Source organism: Peromyscus leucopus, chromosome 15 (assembly GCF_004664715.2).
Source record: "Peromyscus leucopus breed LL Stock chromosome 15, UCI_PerLeu_2.1, whole genome shotgun sequence".
NCBI lineage: Eukaryota > Metazoa > Chordata > Mammalia > Rodentia > Cricetidae > Peromyscus > Peromyscus leucopus.
Window position 1 is genome coordinate 68,189,203 of NC_051076.1, and position 22,930 is coordinate 68,212,132.

Genomic DNA, 22,930 nt, shown 5'->3' on the forward strand with positions numbered 1-22,930 from the left:
GTGTACACTCACGCAGACAAACACACAGACACATAAGGATTTTTTAAGGGAGAAAACAAAATACACCCTCAAGAGGAGAGAGCTGTCCCAGCCATGGGCACTAGCCACTGGCCACTCCTATGTCTGGACTTAGAGTCTCAGTCTATCATTTCCCCCTCTGTGCCTCCCTGGGTGCCCCGGGGTGTTCCTTTTCCTGAGATGGGTAAAGAATTGCTTTTAAAAAACAGAGGTGTAGCTAGAGGTTTTCTGGTCCTGCCTGGCCCACAGTCAGGACAAATCTCTCATCCGCCAGTCCCGCAGCAGCTCAGACCCAACCAAGTAAACACACAGAGACTTATATTGCTTACAGACTGTATGGCTGTGGCAGGCTTCTTGCTAACTGTTTTTATATTTTATATTAATTCATTTCTATAAATCTATACCTTGCCACGTGGCTCATGGCTTACCAGCATCTTCACATGCTGCTTGTCATGGTGGTGGCTGGCAATGTCTCCTCCACCTTCCTGTTCTCTCAATTCTCCTCTCTGTTAGTCCCACTATTTTTCCTGCCTGACCACTGGCCAATCAATATTTTATTTATTGACCAATCAGAGCAATTTGACATACAGACCATCCCACAGCACAGAGGTTTTTATTATTATTATTATTATTATTATTATTATTATTGGTTTGATAAGTTTTGTTTTTCTGGTGGTATGTATGAGTGTGTAGAGGGGTATGCACATGTGAATGCTGTACTGGAAGGAGCCAGATAGATGCCCTGGAGCTGGGGATACAGACTTCTGTGCCCAACATGGGTGCCAGGAACTGACCTCAGATCCTCTGCAAGAGCATCTTAACTGCCGAGCCATCTCCCAGCCCTGGAGGTGGAGTTTGCTGCAGTTAGCTGTGTTAGCTGTAGAAAATGTGTTTCGAGGTGTACTCACTCGTGAAGTTGAGAAGTTCATTAGGGCAAAGGGCATTGGCACCTTGTGTGTGAACTTCGAGGAAGGATTCTCAAATCACCCTCAGGGGAAGCAATCCAGGTCCTGCTGAGACCAGCTCTGTGGCTTTTGGTTTTCCCAGAATCCCGTTCTCCCTGTTAACTGCTCAACTTGTTTGTCTTGTACCCAGCCAAACCCTCATATTTATCTTCCCCTGGGTTCCTAACTTCATGTTTTAACCCTAACATCTCCAGGTGTCCAAGGACCCCGGGGCCCACCAGGCATCAAGGGAGAGGCAGGTGAGTAGACGTCACCGTGGGCTTTCTCAGTGACAGAGACCCACACCAAACTCTAAACCCCATGGGATGGGTCTGCACAACGGGAGACGGCTTGTATGAGACATGGGGTGGGTTCAGAGGTGTGGAGGGGTCACAAACAGGAGTACTGCCCAATGGTGCCTCAGCCTGGACAGGCTGTAGTGTGTGGGCAGCTCCGTTGAATCTTCTTTGCTGAGGACTGCAAGGCTGTAGCCTACTGGGAAAAGTGCAGCTCCATGATCCAGCAGGGGCTGAGACATCCACACAGATCTTGCCTTTGCGACCTTGCCTCCCTCACCTCCATGCACCTCGGTTTCTTTATACGTAAGATGGAGTTGAGACTTCTGCGAGGTGCTGTTATAGCACATTCTTCTCTCCCTATCTCTGCCTCTCTCTCTCGTCTCTCTGTCTCTCTGTCTCTCTCTCTCTGCACACATGCACACATGTGTTGTGTTCTGGTACACATGTGTCCATGTAGATGCCAGAGCCGACCTTGGCAGCTCGCCTCAGGTGCCGTCCACCTTGTTTTTTTTTATTTTTGACTTGTTTTGAGACAAGGTCCCTCAGTGGCCTGTAACTTACTAAATAGATTAGGTTAGCTAGTCCGTGAGCCCCAGGGATCCACCTGCCTCTCTATATTGAGACTACAAGTACACGTCACCACTCCCAGCTGTTTTTACGTGTGTTTGAGGAGTCAGACTCAAGTCCTTGGGCTTGTGCTTGCTTACTGAGTGAGTAGTCATCCCAACCCATTGTTGTTTGGGCCCAGCAATGACCCAGCCTGTCACTGAACTCCCAATCCTCCTGCCTCAGCCTCCTGAGCCCTGAGCTTACAGGCAATCATCACCACATCAGCTTCCAGATAACGGCTGAAAGTCCGCGATTGCTGCTAGGCCATGGATTAGCTTCTGTTTTTCAGGGTGAGGCTGAGACCACGTCTCCGTCAGAGTAGTAGACTCAGAGCTCTCTCTCCATGAGGCAAAAGCCCAGGGAGGTGACTGTCAGCCTTTGCAGAACTCTCCCAGTACCCCATGGCTGGGCCTGCTGCAGAGAGTAATCTAGAATCCTAAGACCTTTTAACAGCGGGTAAGCAGAGCCAGCTGGTTTAGCTCAAAGGAGAATTAAAGAGCAGGCTTCCCCCTCCAGAGCCCCAGCAGCCACAGAAGGGTCTGGTGAGCAGAGAGAGCTACTTCTAGGAACTGCTCCATTAGGAAGGCGTTAACAGGGTCCCGGGAACCCACTGCTCTCTGTCTGGGTAGGGCTTCTTGCAAGAGGCTTTAAACACTGGAAAAGAAGATTATGGTGTGGTGAGGACCATGGGCAGGCACTCACACCCCACACACTCTGCTCCACCACATGCTCTCACACACTCACACACATTCATTTGTAAGCACGTGTCTACACACATCATTGTGTCTTCACACTCATATGCTACACACACACAGAGCCATACACTCTCTCATGCACACATGTGAACACTGGGGCCTGCACATGCATGCATCTTCACACTCACACCACACACTCTCAGAGCCACATATTCATGCACATGTGTGAACACATGTGTATGTACACATGAATACTCACACCATACATTCATGCACTCATGCATGTATAGACACACATTTTGGCATACATGCATCCTCACACTACGCAATCACGGAATTACACGCTCACATACATATTCATGCACACGTGTGAGCACACATGTATACACACACATACCTCCTCACAGTCAGGTGCTCACACACTCATGCACACGTGTAGGATTCTGCACATACTCTAGTGCTCACACATATTCACAGTATACTGGTACTCATGAGTGTGCACCTGCAGATACTCACAGGCTCTATGCACAAACAGCCTCACACTCACACAGCAGGCAGGCCACTCAGAGGGGATCCAGTCTCCCTCTTCTCACCCAGAGAGAAAGGGGAATGGAGTAGGTTCCCCAGATCCCAGAGACTGCAGCCAACCAGGCCACTTGGAAAGACAGGCCCAGGCCATCCATGGAGGCATTCTGGAGGTCCACTCTTCCTCTGCAGAGTGCAGGAGGAAGCTGGGCAGTCTCACTGGCTCTCCGCACTCCTTTCAGGCTCCCTGGAACCCACAAACCCAACAGGAGGGGATGCTGGCACACGTGATGGTGGCATGGAGATCATGAGCCGAGAGCAGCTGGCACCCCAGGGAAAGCTAGAGCTCAGGCACCCCAGGGAGCTGTCTCCACACCTTGCCCTGCAGCCCCACTTCCCCCTTCCCTTCCTCACCCACCCTCCAGGGTCTCTCCATTTCTCTTTGTGCTCACAATCCTGCCCCAGTCCACTCCGCCTAGGAATGGCCTGCTCTTGGGGCTGTGTCCTGCATGCTCACCTATAACATACCTCAGTGTCCCCAGCAGGCACGTTATTTCCCAATGCCATTTTTGTCCTGGGCACAGGAGCATTAGCGAGGCACCTGCAGAGAGTCCAGTCATCACCAGCCCCATTTTACAAATGAGAGTGTTGAGGCAAGGGATACTGAGGTGTCTGTTCTAAGGTCATTTACCTTGCTTGGAAAGACAGCTGTGATTCAAACCGACTTGCCATCTTCTAGAACCTTCTTTCCGTGGCCAAGCACTGACCCCAAGCCTTTGGAAAAACAGTCACCTCCATCTGAACCTGCCTGGTACTCTACCACATACGCTTGCTTGTGCATTTGTGTATAGAGTATACAGAGCTTATGCTGGGGTGCCTGTACCACTGCAGGGCCCCTAGGATGTCAGCTAACTGAAGAAACCACAGTGACTGAGTCCTTCTTTCCATCTCACAGGCCTCCAGGGACTTCCTGGTGCACCAGGGAAGCAAGGAGCAACTGGTAACTTGGGCTTCCTCTCCTGGGGCCAGCCATGCATTGCCAATTCTCATAGGGCCACTGCACCCATGTGACTTCCTCTCCTGGGGCCAGCCATGCATTGCCAATTCCCATAGGGCGACTGCACCCATGTGACTTCATCCCCTGGGGCCAGCCATGCATTGCCATTTCCCATAGGGCCACTGCACCCATGTGACTTCCTCTCCTGGGCAGCCAGCATTGCCATTCCTAGGCATGCACCATGTGATTCTCCTGGGCCAGCCATGCATTGACATTTCCCATAGGGCAGCTGTCCCCACATGCTGTCTCTACAGCCCTGCCCTGCCCTCTTTTTTGTCTCAAGTCTTCAAAGAGCTCGCCACGACCATCAAAGAGACGAGCTAATGAATGTGTCCCCCGGTTTTCCCCAGAGATCCCTTCCCTTCCCACTCTGTTCCGTCTCCAGGAGCCCATCCCCAGTGGGACAGTCGGATCCTACCTCATTCCTGTTCTTGTCACAGGTGCCCCAGGACCTCAAGGAGAGAAGGGCAGTAAAGGTGACAAGGGTCTCACTGGCCCCAAGGGGGAACACGGCACCAAGGAGACAAAGGGGACCTAGGCCTTCCAGGTAAGAGTCATGTTGAGGTGTTGGCATTCATGGGAAAGCTGGAGGGGGCGAGGAGCCTGTGTCTACCTGCTCTATCTGAGAACAGGGCTCAAGAACTTCCTGTCCAGCTGTTTAAGAGAAGCCTCGACTGTACTCCAGTTCTTTCCAAAAGGAATTAATTGATTTCAATTGATTCATAATTATTCGTGTTTGTGGGTGACAGTGTGATACGTATACTATACGCTGATTGACCCAAGATAGTTGGCTTATCTGTGACCCATACATTTTTATTTCTGTGTGGTGATAGCCTTCAAGGTGCTTTTTTTCATGGAACGGTTTGAACTCATAAGGCAAGGACACCCGAGTGTCTCCTGCTCCCTGCTGGTGTCTTAGTGCACATGGAACTCAGTCCTTAATTAGCACTTGATGTCCCATCAGGAAACAGCCTTCTTTTTTTTATGTATGTGTGATGTATCGTGTTTATGGGTGTGCACATGTTTGTACATGTGTTGCTACTGAGTGTCTTCCTCCATCACTTTGCACCTTTTTTCTTTCTTTCTTTTTGTCTTTTTGTTTTGTTTTTTATTGAAAATATATGTTTTCATGCAACACATTTTCATTATGGTTTGCTTCTTGAGATAGGGTCTTTCACTGAACCTGGAGCTCACTCACTGGCTGAACAGCCAGTCCCAGGGATCTCCGGCTTTCTGCCCCCAAACTCTAGGATTACAAGCATTTACTGCCATGCCTAGCTTTTTATATGGGTACTATGATTCAAACTCAGAACCTCGGGCTTATACAACAGGTACTTTACCCATGGTACCATCTCCCTGGTCCCAGGAAACATTCATTCTTTACGTCTAATCATCCCAAGCCTTGAACTAGTCTTACTCAGACCCAGGGAGGCTGGTTCTTGCTCTAGCTATCCTCTTCAGAGTCATTCACTAATTAATCAGGACTCCATTCTGGCTTGACTGGGAGGAAGTTGGTGTGCCCCTGAGTCCTCTCTAAGCCCTTGTCAAAATAATAGCATAGAAAGTTGGAGAGATGGCTCCCTTGGTGAGGTACTTGTTGTGCAAGTTCAAAGGTGTGAGCTTGATCTCCAGAACCTATGTGGGAATGCCAGGCACAGTAGTGTATGCTCATAACCCCAGTGCCGGCGAAGCAGAGACAGGCAGATCCCTGGGACTAACTGGCCAGCCTATCTGCTGAGTTCGAAGGCCAGTGAGAGACCTACCTCCAAAAAAAAAAAAAAAAATCAAGGTAGATGACAACTGAGGAACAATACCCAAGGTCCTCTAGCTTCCAAACTCATGTCCACAAGCACCACACATACATGTGCACCCACACACTTGAACATGCATACACAGTACACACTTCACAAAACCGGTGCATTTCAATATTAGAGAATAGAACTATAATTTTTTTTTTTTAGCAAAATTTCTGCCACCCGGTCTAGTAGAGAGCAGAAAAGGTTGCTTTGGGGTGACAGTCCTCTTTAAGACCTTCACCCCATGTTGGTCCCAGTAGAAACAGAGCTGGGTGTCCACACCCAGTCAACCACGTGACCTCAGTGGCTCTCAGAGCGGCTACCACTGAGCAAGTCCATTGTGCAGCCCACCGCCTGACTGACCTGCCCTTCAGGAAGGTGGCTGCCCTCCATTGATATGCACCAGATACTAAGGGAAAGGAGGAGGGCGAGACAGAGGACTCAGGAGAGGACTAGCTGGATGAGTTCCGAATGCTGATGATGAGTGGAAAATTTGAAATCTTGGGTGCCAGAGAAGCCCTTGTCTGCGCCGCAGGCGGGCACAGAAATCACTGCATTGTTTTTCTCTTTCCCAACGACCTTTGCTATTCTCAGCATCTGGAAGATGCTTTCTAGAACATTCCAATTTCAGTCTGAGAGGCTATGAAAGATAACCCCCAAAATGGAGAGAGTAAAATGAGCCCCCAAAGTACTGGGTAACCCCAGACTGTGATCCTTCTCTCTGGGGTGGGGGTTCTGACTGGGATCCCGGCAGCCCAGCTGTCTCTGGTGTCAGGTCATCTGGCCAATCTATCATGAGTTCATGCCCTGTCACTGGGGAAGGGGCTCATTCCTGGAGGGCTGTGACCAGACGTTCCACCTCTGGCACAGGGCATTAGTTTGGAGTTTGGGTAAGATGGCAAATGCCATGTCCAACTTTGATTTCTTTTTTGTTTGTTTGTTGCAGGAAGCAAAGGGGACATGGGCATGAAGGGAGACACAGGGGTCATAGGTCTCCCTGGAATACAGGGAAATAAAGGCGACCCTGGGAAACCAGGCCTACCAGGTAAGAGGTTGTACTGTAGGTGCTGCAGACCTGGAGGCCTTGCCCTTCTCTCTTGTAGCCCTTAGAGTGACAGCATCCTTAGGAGTCCTTGTCCATTGCAGGTTTGGCTGGGTCTCCTGGAGCCAAAGGTGATCAAGGTAGGCACTGTGGGCATCTGGGCAGAGTGGCTGCGGTCCCCAGAGAGAGTCAAATAGGGAAAGTTACCCATTGTCTTTCTCCCTCCCTTCCTTCCTCCTTCCCTCCCTGCCTCCCTCCTCTCTCTCTCCTTGCTTCCTTATTTTCTTTCTAACAGGGTCTCATGTAGCCCAGGCTAGCCTAAAGCTTACTACTTATCTAAGGATAATTTGAACTTCTGATTCTCGAGCTCCCAAGTGCTGGGATCACAGGCGTGTACCACCATGCCAGGTTCCATCTCATCATAGCGTTAGCCCAGAGAACTCCAGGGGCTTAGAAACCTGACCGTTCCTAAAAGGAAGAGGTCAGCAGGTAGAGCACAGACTCTAATGATAACCCTCTCCACATGTGTACCTCCTGGGCTGCTGAGGAGCAGAGCTCGGTGTCCCCCCCCCCCCAAGTTCCCAATCTGTCTACCATCTTAGATCCCACAGCTGTGACGGAGGAGACCAGTCTGTGGCGTTGCTTCTCTCTCACCCATAGGGCAGCAGATGACTTCTCAAGATGGCGGCTGGATAGTGTTAGGAGATGTATGGCACAGAGGGTAGGGAGCCCTTGTGCCACTCACCCCTAGCCCCGCCCTCACCATTTACCTTCTAGGACCACCTGGAGCGCGGGGTGCGCCAGGTCTTTCTGGTGCAGCAGGATCTTCAGGTGCCAAGGGTGAGCCAGGCCGCACTGGTCCTCCTGGGCCACAAGGTGAGGCCCTTTATCCCTGCCTAGGAGAGGTATTCCAACGTCTGTCCAGCCCAATCCTTATACCCATGTGGTGTCTGTTGTCTAGGACCTCCAGGGACCCCGGGATTCCAGGGGCTGCAGGCGTGAAGGGAAGCAAGGGAGACCCAGGTGAGTGGGTGTGGAGAGGAGGGGAGTGGAGTTGCTGGATATTCTGGATGGACAGGGAGGAGGATTGCCCTCCAGCACCCCACAAGGGGCAGAGATTTTCCTGTTCTCTGGCCCCAGATGCTCCTGATAAAGGAAAGTAATTTCCTCCATTAAGTCTCCTTGAGCCCAAGGTCTCTGGATTGTTCTTTGCTGCCTATGTTTCCCAGAGAGCCTTGAATGCCACAACCAAACCTGAAGCATCACAGAAGGAAGCTGAAACCCTGTCCTAGCTGGGCTCACCTGTGGTGACATCAGCACCTAGGATTAGAACAGGGGGCAAAACTTTTCCCTTGTGTTCTCTTCTGGGAACAGCTGGGAACACTGATCCAATCAGGGAACTCATGGAAGCTAGTTCACAAGCCTTTATACAGCTTAGTTGAAGCTGTCCATACACAGTGGGTCTGGAAGTATGTCCTGAAGTCTGGTCCCAAAGATCCTTTTTTCCAGATTCTGTCATGTAGACTAACACAGTCATTCTATTCTGTCATGTAGACTAACACAGTCATTCTATTCTGTCGTGTAGATTACAGACATTCTATTCTGCCATGTAGACTAACATGAAGTCATTCTATTCTATTGTATATACTAACAGACTTAGTCTAGTCTCCTGTCTAGACTAATATCGAGTCTTTCTATTTTGTGGCTGGGTTGTAAACAACTTGCCAGTTTTGTCTGTCACATGGCCTCTCATCAGTGCTCAGTCCCTGAGATAATCTGTTTGATCTCTGATGTCAGGCTTCTACATTATGCTCACCTAGTCTAGACCGTTCAGGCCACTGCATTGGGCAGAGTGGCAATGATATGTCTGTGGGTGGACGCAGTAGACAGACTACAGACATGTTCCAAGTGCAGGCTCTCTAAATGCCAGTTGGAAAGCCCTGTGCAGTCTTGAGAGTTCTGTGAGGATGGAGGACAGAGTAGTGAGACTAGGCTCCTGTCTCCCAAAGTGTCCAAGGACCCTCTGCCAGAGAATAAGGTTGAACAGGGTCAAACAATTTGGATGTCCTTGCCTCTGGCAGGGCTATGGACACACATAAAAGCTGGCCCATCCCAGTTTCTACTGGTCACGTAGTTGGCTGACGCATTCATTCATTCACTAACTCATGCATCAGTACCTCATAGCAAGCCTTGGACTCTGAGTGAATGATCTTTGTGACTTTCCTGAAGGCAGTTAGGAGCCATGACCTCACCCGTATTTTTCCTGTCCTTTGAGTCTCTCCAGACCCAGACTCCCCCAATACCTCTCACCAGGGTTGGGGAGACAGCTCAGTGGATAAAATGTTTGCCTAGCAAGCTCAAGGACCTAAATTCAGTCCCCAGAACTCATGTCAAAGTACAACAAGCTTGGTGGTACTTGCTTTTAATCCCAGTTCTGTAGAGGTGGAGACAGGTGGCTCCCTGGGTTCACTGGCCAGCCCGCTTTGTCTACTCAGCAAGTTTCAGGATAGTGGGAGACACTGTCTCAAAAATCAAGGTAGGAAGCATCTGAGGAACAACAGCTGATGTCTTTTGTCTGCCACATGCATACATGTGTACTCACACACAGGACCCCACACTAACTTTATACACAAGTACCCACATACATACATGCACCTGCACATATACAAGACCCCATGCCAATTTTATTACAGACATTTTAGTCTGTGGCTCATTGGTCTTCAAGAGCCTGGTAAACATCTTCATGTGGTGTCTTTATGTGTGTGTACATCCATTTTTCATCCAGGTGGTAAATACCATCAGTCCAATCTGATGGGTCACCCATTAAGTGTGGCTCCCTAGGTAAAAAGGATGAGTTATATATTCAATTTACAATGTCTGATGATCACCACTTGGGTTGGCAGTTCACCCAAGGCTGAAGCTTGCTTTAGTGCAGCATCTGCTGGCTTATGTGAGCCTCCCACAGACCTCCCAGAATTCTGTGGGCTAATGAATGGCTGCATAGATTAGATTTGGTGATTTCTGGGATGGTTTTCCAGAGGAGTAGGTGGCAGATGTGATCCAGATGTCATCCTCATGTTTGAGGACAGCATCCTCTTTGCCAGGAGGTTAGTAATTCCCAAGCTAGAGCTTCAGTGGCAATTATCCAGTTTTGATAGAGCATTCCAGGTTTCCAAAGCCATGACCTTCCCATTTTGTAAATAAAGCTATGAATCTCTCACGCAACTATGTAGCTGATTCGGATGAAGACGTAGGAATGACATTGCCTTGGCTTGGCCTGAGTTTCACTATTATGGGTTAATGATAAGCAAGGAGAGGTCTGTTTGCTGAGCTTGGAACTTTACCCCCACACTCTTGATCTATCAACCCCCAATTCTGAGTTTTATCTTCTATGCCTAGCAGTCAGGAAGTGATGGGGCTGGGGAGATGGCTCAGTCTGTAAGGCGCTGCACCAACATGAGGACCTGAGTTCGGATCCCCATAATCTATGTAAAAGCCAGACTGGCATAGAGGCCACCTGTAATTCCAGCCCTCCGAAGACAGAGGCAGAATCTCCAGGGCAGCCAGGCTAGCTCCACTAGCCTGAGCTGGTGAGCTTGGTTCAGCCAGAGGCTCCCTTGATTAAGAGGAGAGTGATCAAGAGGAACCCTGGACATAAACGGTGGATCTTCACATGGACACTCCACGAACATATGTGCCCACATGTTGGTGCGCATTATGCAGAGGCTCAGAGAGACTAAACCCCTCACTAAACATAGGCTGCTAGTGCCCAGTGGATCCGAGAGTCCATCCCAATGTCTGATCCCAAAGATATGCCGACTTTGTTATATGGGGTAACATAGATTGTAACCCAAGAGAAATCAGGTTGCCCTTGTTTAGGCGTGCCACATTAAGAGGGGCCCTGAACCATTGGACTGCCACCCCAGTCCCACTTAATCAGCATCTCTGAATGGACCTAGTAAGATGCTTTTGTGTGAGTACTGTGTGTGTGTGTGTGTGTATGGGTGCCCTTGTGAGCATGGGTGTAAATGTTGCTTATATGGATATTGGTCCTAATATGTGTATATGTGTGTATGTGTAGTGTGGGGGCGTGTTCATGTATATGGGAGCCCTTGTGGGCATGGATGTTAATAGTGCTTATATAGATGTTGGTCCTCGTGTGTGTGTGTGTGTGTGTGTGTGTGTGTGTGTGTGTGTGTGTGTGTGTGTATAGAAGCCACCAGAGGAGCTTGTCAGGTAACTTCCCATATCACTCCCAGACTTTTTTTTTTCTTTTGAGACAGAGTCTGTGATTGAGCCAGAAGCTTGCTGTTTCAGCCAGACTTTCTGCTGGCAGATCATCTACCAGGATCTGCCTACTTCCATTTCCCAACACAGGGTTACAGCCATGCACAGCCATGCACAGTCCATGCCTGGCTCTTACATGAGAGCTGGGGATTTGTACTCAGGTTTTCATGCTTCCATAGGAATTGTTCTCATCCAGTGAACCATCTCCTAGCCCCACACAAGCCACATGCAGGGGACTCTGAGACACATTGAAGTTAGACAGTGATATCATTCATGGGAGCCTGGAGAGGTCATTGAGACCAAGCTAAGTGACACTCGAGGAAAGGGCAAGCTTTGCTCACTTGTGGACAAAGACAGCTCAGGGCACAGTGGGAGCTGGAGTCTGGGGAACTGCCAGATGACACTGTTCACTCCTCTGTGACCTTGAATAGGTCACCTCATGTCCCTGAGAGTCATCGGTAAACTCCATCCTCTGGGAGGCCGGGCAACAGCAGGGACCCTCAGAGGAGCGAATGAGGAAGGAAGGCAGAGCTGGGCTGTGAGCTCTGTTGGTAAAGTTCTTGAGGACTTGAGTTGGATTCCCAAAACCCAGGTAGAAACACGCTGGGCTTGGTGATACCTGTTTGTAATCTCAACACAGGGAAGGCAGAGACAGGAGATCCCTGGGGCCCAAAGGCCAGCCTGAATCAGGGGCCCAAAGGCCAGCCTGAATCAGGGGCCCAAAGGCCAGCCTGAATCAGGGGCCCAAAGGCCAGCCTGAATCAGGGGCCCAAAGGCCAGCCGGAATCATGGGCCCAAAGGCCAGCTAGAATCAGGGGCCCAAATGCCAGCCTGAATCAGGGGCCCAAAGCCCAGCCTGAATCAGTGAGTGAGTTCTGGGCCAGTCAGGGACTTGCTACTGACCAACACTTCCCTCAGGAATCCCTTCAAGAGGCCACCCCAGCCCCTCTCCTGCTCCCCTTGCTGGCACAGCGTGAGGTCTGAAAATTCAAGCAGAGCGGTGGTGGGGTGGTCAGGAAGGAACTTCCCTCAGGCCACTGCAAGGAGGCGATGGCCCCACATGGTTTCTGGTGATGCAGTAGGGTGGCCTGTGGAAAGGCTGCCTTATGTCACAGGTGGGGACCTGTCAGGCACAGGTGGCTATTAATAGCAGTTGTATCATCTGCTCCTTCTCAATGGCCCACAGTAAGCTTGCACACCCCCAGGCATGCTTACAGAACTGCCTGGGAGAGGCCCGCTGATTTGAAAGAAACCAGTATGGGCTCTTAGAGTGCTAAAGGAACAGAGTATGACCCACCATGGGGATGCTTGAAGGGTGCTGGAGACAGTGGGGTCTTCTTTGAAAGGCTAGTTCATAGAGGAATGAGGGAGAGGAGGGGAGGGGAGTAAAGAAGGGAGGGGAGCAGTGAGATGGTTTATGGGTAGTTTCGTTGGCTGCCAAGCCAAACAATCTGAGTTTTATCCCAGGCCTCATGTGGCAGAGAGAACTGACTCCTGAAAGTTGTCCTTCGGTCTACACACACACACACACACACACACACACACTAAAAAAAGGTGGATAGAATAGATGGAAGAGCCAGAGAGAGGACCTCTCACTTCAACCTCAAAGGGAATAATCACCAATGGTTGCTATATTATTTTTTTGTTTTCTGAACATTGAGACTCCTTTTCCGTTGTGGATCTTTACACCTCTTGGAGATACAGTGAGTAATCCAAGATTAGTTAATAGGTGCTGGCCTTGCATATCATGAGGACCTGATTTTGACCCCCCCAGAATCCACACTAAAAATTAGGCAGGCATGGTGTTGTGTTCTTGTAAATAGAGATGGGGGTGTAGAAATAGAAGGCTCCCCAGGGCTCACTGGCTGACAAGCCTAAACTACTTTGAGTGTTCTAGGTCCTGGTGAGAGATCCTGTCTCGAAATACAAGATGGGACACTAAAAGTTGTCCCCCTGGCCTCCATACGCACAAACACAAACACACAAATTATGTTGACCCATCTACAATAGGTGATGACCTCCAAAAATCTGGGTGGCCACTCCACAGTCTTTGGAACCAAAATGTTCATTTACAAAATATTTCCGGTCTTTCGTCTGCAAATCTCATGAAAGATAAAACAGTAAGGACAAGGGTTGGCTTCACAGTCAAATCAGGTCACTGATGGGGAGGGAAGGCAGACCAGGGAATCCGGAGTCTGTGTGCCTCAGACTTCCACACAACACATCGCCTCCTCAGCCCAGCACGCTGGTCTTCATCGGTCTGCAGCCTGTCTCCCCTTCCGCCCCACTGTGAAGTTCAAAGCAATCAGGGAGAGCGGTGTACCCTTCCGTCTGCATTAATCAGACAAAGGTAGAGGCTGTCTAAGATTAAAAGTGTCTAATATCTAAGTTTTATTATCCTCTCCCCCTTCCCTGTGTTTCCATCTTAGGAATTCAAGGACAGAAAGGCACAAAAGGAGAATCAGGAGTCCCAGGTAAAGGGCTGGCTTTATTTTAATTTCTCAGGCTGATGGCTGCGGAGGCCTGCTTGTGTGGAAGTAAAAACCTTATTGACTTGGAACACCGCGACATTACCCCTCAAAGTTGAGGCAGAGACTCTGAGGTTTGACACCCAAGCCGCCATTCCTGCCCTGGAAGATCTGGGGGAAATGGCCGGAACTCGGTATTCTAAAACGGTTAGGAAGTGAGGCAGAGCCCGGGGAGGGTGGGCAATGCACATACCCATGCCAGGCCATGCTGCCACCAAAGAACTGGGTGATCTCCTCTCCTCTTAGGGGTTAAGGCTCCCCCATCCCTGCCTTGGTCTGTTTGCCCTTCTTGGCTCCCCAAGTCCCTCCTCCCCTCCTGCTGCTACTTCTCATTTGGATATCATGATCATCATCTTCTTCTTCATCACCATCACCATAATGCCCAAAGCAGACACAAACAAGTAAATGGAGGATCACGGTACAGCCGCCAACACCCAGGTTCATGTTGCCTGTCACCAAACACACCAATGAGCGAAGATAAGAACTGAATCTCATTTTGTTTATCTGCTGATTTGTTTTGATTTGGTTTTCTTGTTTGTTTGGTTTAGTTTGTTTTTGTTTTTTTGTTTTGTTTTGTTTTCTCTTGAGATAGGGTCTCACTATGTAGCCCTGCTGGACTAGAACTTGCTATGTAGAGCAGGTTAGCCTCAAATCCACAAGAGATCTGCCTCCCAACTGCTGTAACTGAATCTTTAAGCTGATTGAAGTTTACTCAGCCAGCCAGCAAGCTGGGAACATAGGGAACATCATCCTAAAGGCCTTGTTCTCCCCGCTCTGTCATCTCCAGCTAGCAAACTTTGTAGAGCACGGGAGGAATTGCGGTCAGTCCAAAGTTCAGCGCCGCCCCTCTAGCCAGGAGGCCAGCCTCGTCTCTGAGAACCGTGGTGCCGATGCCTCTGTCCCATCATCACTGTCTGTGCAGCTAGGTGGCCTGCCACCGCTGCCGCCAAGCTGTTCACAGTGTTTTCGGGGATTCCTTTCTACAAGGATGCAAGCATGCTCTTCTCATGTGATGCCTAAAAGGCCACTAGCCATCTGAACCATTGTCTATCAGTGGGAGCTCAAGCAGGACGGGAAGCTGGAGAAGCAGGGCCCCAGGCTTTCTTCTGCAGATGGTGCCCTCACATGGCCTGGAGGACTTCCCGCCATGCCCATGTCCTCTTAACACCCCTTGCCTGAGGCTTCATCTCCCAACACAAGAACCTTACTTAGTTGGGTGTGTGCAAACCATGCCCACACCACAGCAAGCGCCACATCAGAACTCAGACGGACTCCTAGAGTGAGGTTTCTTCCATGTGAGCTACATAGTCTATTGCAGTCTTAATTTACTAATCAGACACAGGGACCTAGAAACATTCTAGCAAATTCTCACAGAAAGACTGAAACTTCCACATAATTACGTCATTCTCTGAGGGCTCTACCAGCCATATCTTCCTGTGCATTCTCAATGGCATTAAGGTGGAAGACCAGATAACCAGAATAGCCCTCCGCTGGACCAAAACCTTGGCTACATTTTGCATAGCCCATTACTCGGGGATGTGATGGTCAAGGGTCACTCATCTATTAATCATCAAGGCCCTTATATTTACCTGGGGAGCAGAGTAGGCCATCTATGGGGCTAACTATCTCCTCTCAGGCCTTGCAGGCAGAAAGGGAGACACTGGAAACCCTGGGCTGGTAGGCCCCAAAGGAGAACCTGGACGGCCCGGCCTGAAGGGAGATGCTGGGATGAGAGGTAGGTACTGCCTTTGACAAGGACTTAAAGGTTAGGGGTCTTCAGAACCGAGCCTGGTGGAGGCATCTTTATTGAGCTGTCAATTTGCGTACTAGCACGCACAACCAAGTTTCCCCAATAAGCACACGGCCTCCCGCCTGCGCTGGGCCACCTCAGGCAGCCCCACAGCCATTCTGCCCCAAGCCTCGCTGCTCACTAAATGTCTGGCCCTAACCTAACGCCCAGCCCTTAGCCACATCTGAGGCCTGTGTCCTCTTACCCAACCAATGGTGCGCATGACGCAGACAGCTAGCTGTTCCCAGAGTTGCCAGGTCACAGGCAGAGCTGGGGGAGGGTAACTGACCCCTCATCCCTCTCTGTATGTTCTGATGTGGGGAAAAAAGGGTGAGGGAGATCTTGAATCAAATTGTATGTTTTTTTTTTTTTTTCTTTTCTTCATGACAGGGTCTCCCGGCCAGCCAGGACAAACAGGAGAAAAGGGTCAGAAAGGTAATTGGTATTTTTATTGGCTTTTCCTTGTCTTTTAGAGTCGATTCAGTGTTGCAAAATCTTGGAGATGGGGTGCTTATCTTCCAAGGACTTCTATATCTCTGACCTGAACCTGTGTGTGGCCAGAGTTCCAGATAGCACCCCTCCCTCCCTTCTTCCCCATCCTTTCTCCCTCCCCCTCCTCGTTCCGATCCCCTTTCTTTCTTCTTCTTCTTCTTCTTCTTCTTCTTCTTCTTCTTCTTCTTCTTCTTCTTCTTCTTCTTCTTCTTCTTCTTCTTCCTCCTCCTCATCCTCCTCCTCCTCCTCTTCCTCCTCCTCCTCCTTCTTCTTCCTTCTTCCTTCTTCTTTTTCTCCTCTTCTTCCTCCTTCTTCTTCTTCTTTTTCTTCTCCTCCTCCTCTTCCTCCTCCTTCTCCTTCTTCCACTCTCCCATATCTCCCTCTCCCACTGTGTTTCTCTCCACCCCCCTCACTTCTTTCCTTCTTTTTTCTCATCTTCTCATTTCTCTCTCTCTTTCTATTCAACTCATCTCTCCATGGTCTCCTTCTGTCCCATTTATCAACCTTTTTTTCCCTTTCCACAACACATGGCAAGACATAGTCCCATAGAGGCATCTGCCCCTGTGACTTGTTACCTCTAGGCCAGAATGAAGGAGAGCTGTACCCCAGAAAGTGTTGGTGCTAAAGGTGGGATTCTTACCAGCTCCGATGGCAAGATCGTACAAGCAGGGTTCGCCCTCCTCCGAAGCTGTAGACCCTCTAAGAGCAGCAGAAAAATGCACCCCAATGCTGGCTAGCATTCACCTCACCTTACACACATGTGTTCTTGTGCAGGCGAATCCTTCCTAATGGTCCGGATTGCAGGTGGCACCAATCGAGGCCGAGCTGAGGTTTACTATAACAATGTCTGGGGGACAATCTGCGATGACAGTTGGGATAATAACGACGCCACTGTCTTCTGCCGCATGCTCGGTTACTCCAGCGGTAAAGGTCTCGCCAGATTCGGAGGTGGTAAGTGACTCTGCAGCCAGGGACTTTTTTTCCTAGACATGTCCAAGTGACCCTGTGGTGAAGTGATGTAGTATGGCTGGGGCTGAAGAAAACCATTGGTTCAAGGAACTGGCAAGTCCTGCAGCTTAGCTTGCGTCGAGTAGCTGCAGCTCTGGGCTCTGGGTTTACCCCTTTCCGCTTGGCCACCTGTCTGAAGGACACTGTTGCATTCCCAGCAGGGACAGCAAAGGCTTTAAAGGGCTCTGGATACTGCATGAGTCACTGTCTATCCAGACTTGGAGTCCAAATGCCATGTGGCCAGAATTGTTTATGGAATGGGGACAAGTGTGACTTTTGAAAGCTGAGGGAGAAGATGGAACCATAGCAAAGGCAGATGTTCATTTCCACATCTGGAAACCCAAACCAGTAGCTGCCAGAGGTCTTAGCCTTGAAGATGCCCCCACCTCTGTGTGTGTACACATGTGTGCACATACACGTGCATGTGTCTTCATGTGGGTGAGCATGCATGTGTGTGCACACGTGTGTGGAAGATAGAGGATGGCCTCAGATGTTTCTCGGTCCTTGTTTTCTTGTGACAGGGTCTCTCACAAGCCTACACCACCATGTCCTGTTTCTGTTTTTGTTTGTTTGTTTTGTTTTGTTTTTGACATGGATTCTGGCTTGAGTGGCAGCACTATACCCACTGAGCCCTCCCCAGGTTCTGTGAAGATCTTTTTAAAGAATACATGAGAAGTTAGGTATGGTGGCAAGCACCTGTTACTCCAGCTCTTACCAGGCAGAGACAGGGTGATGGAGAGTTCGAGGCCATTATGGGGCTCTGGGCTACATAGCTGAGCTCTGTCTTAAATAAAACCAAAAGCAGAGAATGAGAAGAAAGAAAAATCATGGCAAGACTTACTATTCTCAATTCAGGGGAGCTGCCCTGGGGCACTCAGAATGAGTTTACACACCCCCTACTCCCGCCTCAGAAAAGACCCCCTCTGGACAGCAGAGCACAAGGCCTGGCTCCCCTTGTTCCTCTTCTCGGGTGTTCTCTGCTTTACCCCATCCCAAAGCACAGACCTTCTGCTCATGCAGAGGCCACTGCCTGCCTTATTCCTTTGAGACAAGGTCTCACTGCACCCGGGGCCGGGCTGTCAGCCCTTTTATGTGGGTGCTGGTTCTCCCACTTTTACAACAAGCTCTCTGTACACACCGAGCCATCTCCCTGGTTTCATACTTGCCTTTCAAGAAAGGTCTAGCTGGCCTCAGAAACGATCTGGTTTCGATCCTATCGGAGGGAGGGGAGCTGGCAGAGGCAGGGCTGCCTTAGACCCTGCAGAAATACAGATGTGAGGGAGCTGAGCTGCTTGGGAGACAATGGAAGGCTGTGTGCACACACACACAGTGTGTGGATTAAGTAGTAAATATTTGCATGAGGCTTTCACTATGTGGTTGAGGTGGGAGAAGAATCGGAGATACTGTAAAAGATACTATAAGATCCTTAGAGCCCCGGGCTCAACTGGCCTCTCACCCTGGCTGGGAGCTCCTGAGAACTGGCAAGCCATCCTGACCTCTCACCTAACACCCTTCCTTTCTCTCTCCTGCTTCCGCTGTCTCAGGCTCTGGGAACATCTGGCTGGATGATGTAGCTTGCCTGGGGACAGAGAGAGATTTGTGGAGCTGCCGGAAGAGCGCCTGGGGTTCTCACAACTGCAACCATGACGAAGATGCTGGCGTGGAGTGCCGCTGACTTGGGCAGAGGGCACCGCTGTGGCCCCGGGTGTCTTCAGACTCCGCCCACATGGAGATCTGTGGGCTCCTTAACTCTGTTGGGGGGATTAATAAAGCTCAACGGGGATCTGCTGTGTCTGAGTGTCACTGAGCTAGTACCCCTGTTCTTTATAGCTATGTCCTCTCAAACTGCACACGCTAGGCTCCCGGACATGCCCTTGACTCAGAAGCTGAGGGGAGATGAGGCTGAAGCGTGTGAAAGTTACTGCGGCCATATCTTGTCTTCCCCACCCCTTCAGCCCCTCATCGCCGGTCAGAGCTCCCTCCCTCCGTCACCAGCACATGGCCTTGTCTTTGGCTATCTGCTGCCTAGGGGTTAGCCTGCAGATGGTGCCAGGTCACGGGATACGTGTGAACTATCCTTTTTCATCTGAGGGCTGCTCTGCGCTCCAGAACCATGAGGACCTTGTCAGCACCCCCACCCCCACCCCCAGAGTAGAAACTCTGAAAACACTTATTGAAGGCTAGGGAGATGGGTCAGTGGATAAAAGCACTTACTGTGCTAGTGTGCGGGCCTGAGTGTGAAACCCCAGAACTGGAGAGATGGCTCGCACAGTGATCAAAAGCACTTACTGCTCTTACAGGAGACCCAAGCTCTATGCCTAGCACCCAAGATTAGGTGGTTCACAACTACCTGAAACTGCAGTTCCAGGGGCTCTGATACCCCTTATGGCTTCCACGGGCATCCTCAGAGGCTGGAGAGATGGCTCAGCAGGTGAGAGCATATGCTGATCCTACAAAGGAGCTCCCAGCCATTCCCAGCTCCAGTTCTAAGGAATCTGACTGACATCCTCTTCTGACCCCTCCGCCCCCACACACATTTTAATTCATCAACAGCTGCACAATAAGTCACTGGATCCTAGCTTCCCAGGCTGTAAAATGTTGCTAACAGTTCCTCCTTGTGAGAATAACCCGAAATGGTAAATGAAAAGAAAACACTATTTTAAATAATTTCTGTTCAGTTAGTAGAGTGCCTGCCTAGCATGCACAAAGCCCTGGTTCCATCCCCAGCACCATGTAAACTCAATGTGGTGGTACAGGGTCAGGAGTTCAAGGTCATCCTCCACTACACAGTGAAGGCTAGCCTGGGCTACATCAGACTGTATCTCAATTTTTAGGAAATTCTTAAGACCCAAGTGGAATTGCGCCTCCTTTAGGAAATGATCCACATACCCTCACCCCAAAGAGTAGTTTCCACACTAAATTTCCAAAACCCATTTGCAAGAAGGGAAACGCAATGCTGGGTCTAAGGCTGGACCTGTGCTCGTGGGGTTAGCCGGTGCTAGCATTTGTGGAGTGCAGCATCCACGCACATGGGCCTTCATTCCATGAGTACCTCCAGCTCACAGACTGGCCCAGCACCTGTATCTCGGTCCACTGGACCCAGCTCCCATGCTTGGAATTCTGAGTGAGCACCTTTTCATTTGCACGATGTTGGACTCCAGAAGCATTCAGGAGATTTGCATTGCTGCTAATGAGGGAAACAGGGCCCCGGGCTCTTTGTTAATACCATACACAAACAGAACTCACCTGATGAGGTTATGCTAGGTCTGTGGCAACAGGCAGATGATCACACACATGGGTTTATTCAAACACTTTTCAGTTCCCCTTTGTAATGGGGTAATCAGAAGGAAAAGAGGCCATGCCCCAAGAATACAAATCACCAATTCACACACACAAAAGAACCTACGGGGACTCAATGGTTAAGAGCACTTGCTGCTCTTCCAGGGGTCCCAGCTCCCACATGGTGGCTCACAACTGCCTTTAACTCCAGTTCCAGGGGATCCAACGCCTTCTTCTGGACTCTGTGTGTACTGCATGCATGTGGTACACAGACATATGTAGGTAAAACACCCATATACATAAAATGAAAATAAATCTTTTTTAAAAAGAGCCCATAGGGTAGTAATTATATACACATGTATGTATACATGTTCATCCTTATTTACTGTAAAAGAAATACTAATGAAATAACATACACATACATGTAAAGTTGGCATTAAAACACATCTTGGGTGCTGATTTTGGAGGAGGTAGCAGGTATTATCCATGGTCTAGGGATCTAGATGGAAAGCTGGGGACGTGGCTCAGTTGGTAGAGAGCTTGGCTAGCATGCACAAGGTCCTGGGTTCAACCCCCAGTACTGAATAGATTGTGCTCGGTGGACTTGACTGTAATCTCAGCACTCTGGAGGTGAAGACAGGGCAGTCAGAAGTTTAAAGTCCTCCTTGACTATATAGCAAGTTCAAAGCCAACCTATGACCAAAGAGACCCTGTCTCTGGGGGGAAGCTTCCTTCAAAGACCAACAACTATCATTAGAAGAAAGACACAGTGTGCCGTGTATTTACAGGACCTGTTGATCTTTTTAGGCTTAAATTGCTACTTTCCTTGAATTAGAACTTGCTTTCCAGCCTGAGGAATTTCCTTCCATCCTTTGTTGGATGTAGCCACCAGACCAGATCCCCAGAGCTCCTCTGTCCTCTGAGCTTGAAACAAGTGGCTACCCACAATGGGACAATCTTGGGATAGAGAGTAGCTGTTACCTCAGTGAGCTGAGGGCAGAAACTGTAACTGTGGTGCAACTTCTTCTTAAGTGTGCAGCATGCCGTGTGTGTGTGTGTGTGTGTGTGTGTGTGTGTGTGTGTGTGTGTGTACAAGCAAGGGTTCATGTATGTGGGTGTGTACTTGTGTGTGTGCATGCATGCATTCATGTGTGTGTAGGTGTGTGTGTGTGTGTTCATGCATGTGTGTGAATGGATTATTTACAGTATCTACATGTATAGGGAGAAATCTGTGTCAAAAGAAAAGACAGTATGGTGGTGTAAACCTGCGCCCCAGGGCTGGGCTGGGTGAGATAGACAAGGCATCTCTGAAGCTCCGTGCTTAGCAGTCTAGCCAGAACAAGGAGCTTCTGATTTGCTGACAGACTCTGTATCAATATAAATAAGATGGAGAGTGACTGAGCAGTGACATTTCCATATCAACCTCTGACCTCCACGTATACCAGCACAAAAAAGTGCACCTGCACACACGTATACATATGCCTACAAAACACACACACACACACACACACACACACACACACACACACACATTTGTCTTTGGTGTTTGGATTATGATTGCTTTCCTCCATTGGTGAGTATTTAATGTTTTGCGTTTCTGTTGTTGTTTGTTAGTGTTGTTGCTTTAGACAAGGTGTGTAGCCCTGGCTGACCTGGAACTCACTCTGTAGACCAAGCTGGCTTCCAACTCACAGAAACCTACCTACCTCTGCCTCTTTAGTGCTAGGATTAAAGGTGTGGTCACCAAACCTAGCCCTCTTCCATTTTAAAGTATTTTTCATGGTTCTATAATTGGTTGCTATAATATTTATAAGCAGAATATGTATGTTTATTAAATAGAAATGTATGTATTTATATGTAGAAAAATATTGTTAGTTCAAGTAGACTCTTAACGATATAGTTAGGATCATCAAAAAGGCTAGAATCCTGCCCCTCCTAAGCACAGATTCTCAGTCCTGGTTTCCCTGGGTCTCCTGTGTGTGGCTGACGATAGGCCCCTCAGAGGATGGGAAGAGGACAAGGTCTTGAAAACCCTTGGGTGAAGAGCAGATGGGTTGCAGCTGACCTAGAGGTGGGTGTGGGGAGGGCGTGGCATTTTATAACACAATACAGTAAGTTTTGTTTGTGTGTCGATGAGTAAGAGGGAGGCTCAATTACTAAGGAGAAAGACATCAGTTCTTAGGATTAGAATCCTTCTGAGAAAGAGATAGAAGGCAATTGGAGAGAGCAAGGGCAAAACCGTGAATAAAGATGCAGTATCCAGTAGATCTGGGGCGGGGGCCAGGGAGTTCTCTGGTTCTGTTGTGTCTTCTCAAAGGACAAGAGCCAAGGACAGCAGCCCTGCAGATGGGGAGGGACAGGTGCCAAACGAGGGTGCACTCTCCGCTGTCTTGATTGGAAATGTCAGTAGTCAGGCTCACACTGTCTCCTTCAGTGTGCAGAGGAACCCGCAAGGAAGACGCTGAGGGCACCACCGTACAGCTGGGGAGAGGAAAAGGCAGGGTGTGGGCTCACAGGGTCGCCATGGGGACGTGGGTCCTGGAGAAGATTCCTGGCTGCACC

At 49.5% G+C, this 22,930-nt stretch overlaps 1 protein-coding gene across 1 annotated transcript in view; it reads left to right on the forward strand.

The window, feature by feature from the left end:
- Marco (macrophage receptor with collagenous structure) overlaps positions 1–18,881 on the forward strand; it is a 33,010-nt gene extending 14,129 nt beyond the window's left edge. Inside the window, 14 exon segments of the mRNA XM_037211473.1 lie at positions 1,178–1,222; positions 4,046–4,090; positions 4,588–4,662; positions 4,665–4,694; positions 6,890–6,988; positions 7,090–7,125; positions 7,763–7,861; positions 7,947–7,964; positions 7,967–8,008; positions 13,702–13,746; positions 15,437–15,535; positions 15,980–16,024; positions 16,856–17,032; positions 18,634–18,881. Of these exon segments, the coding sequence (XP_037067368.1) occupies positions 1,178–1,222; positions 4,046–4,090; positions 4,588–4,662; positions 4,665–4,694; positions 6,890–6,988; positions 7,090–7,125; positions 7,763–7,861; positions 7,947–7,964; positions 7,967–8,008; positions 13,702–13,746; positions 15,437–15,535; positions 15,980–16,024; positions 16,856–17,032; positions 18,634–18,764 (986 nt within the window). The 3' untranslated portion in view covers positions 18,765–18,881.
- Positions 18,882–22,930: the final 4,049 nt, after the last annotated feature.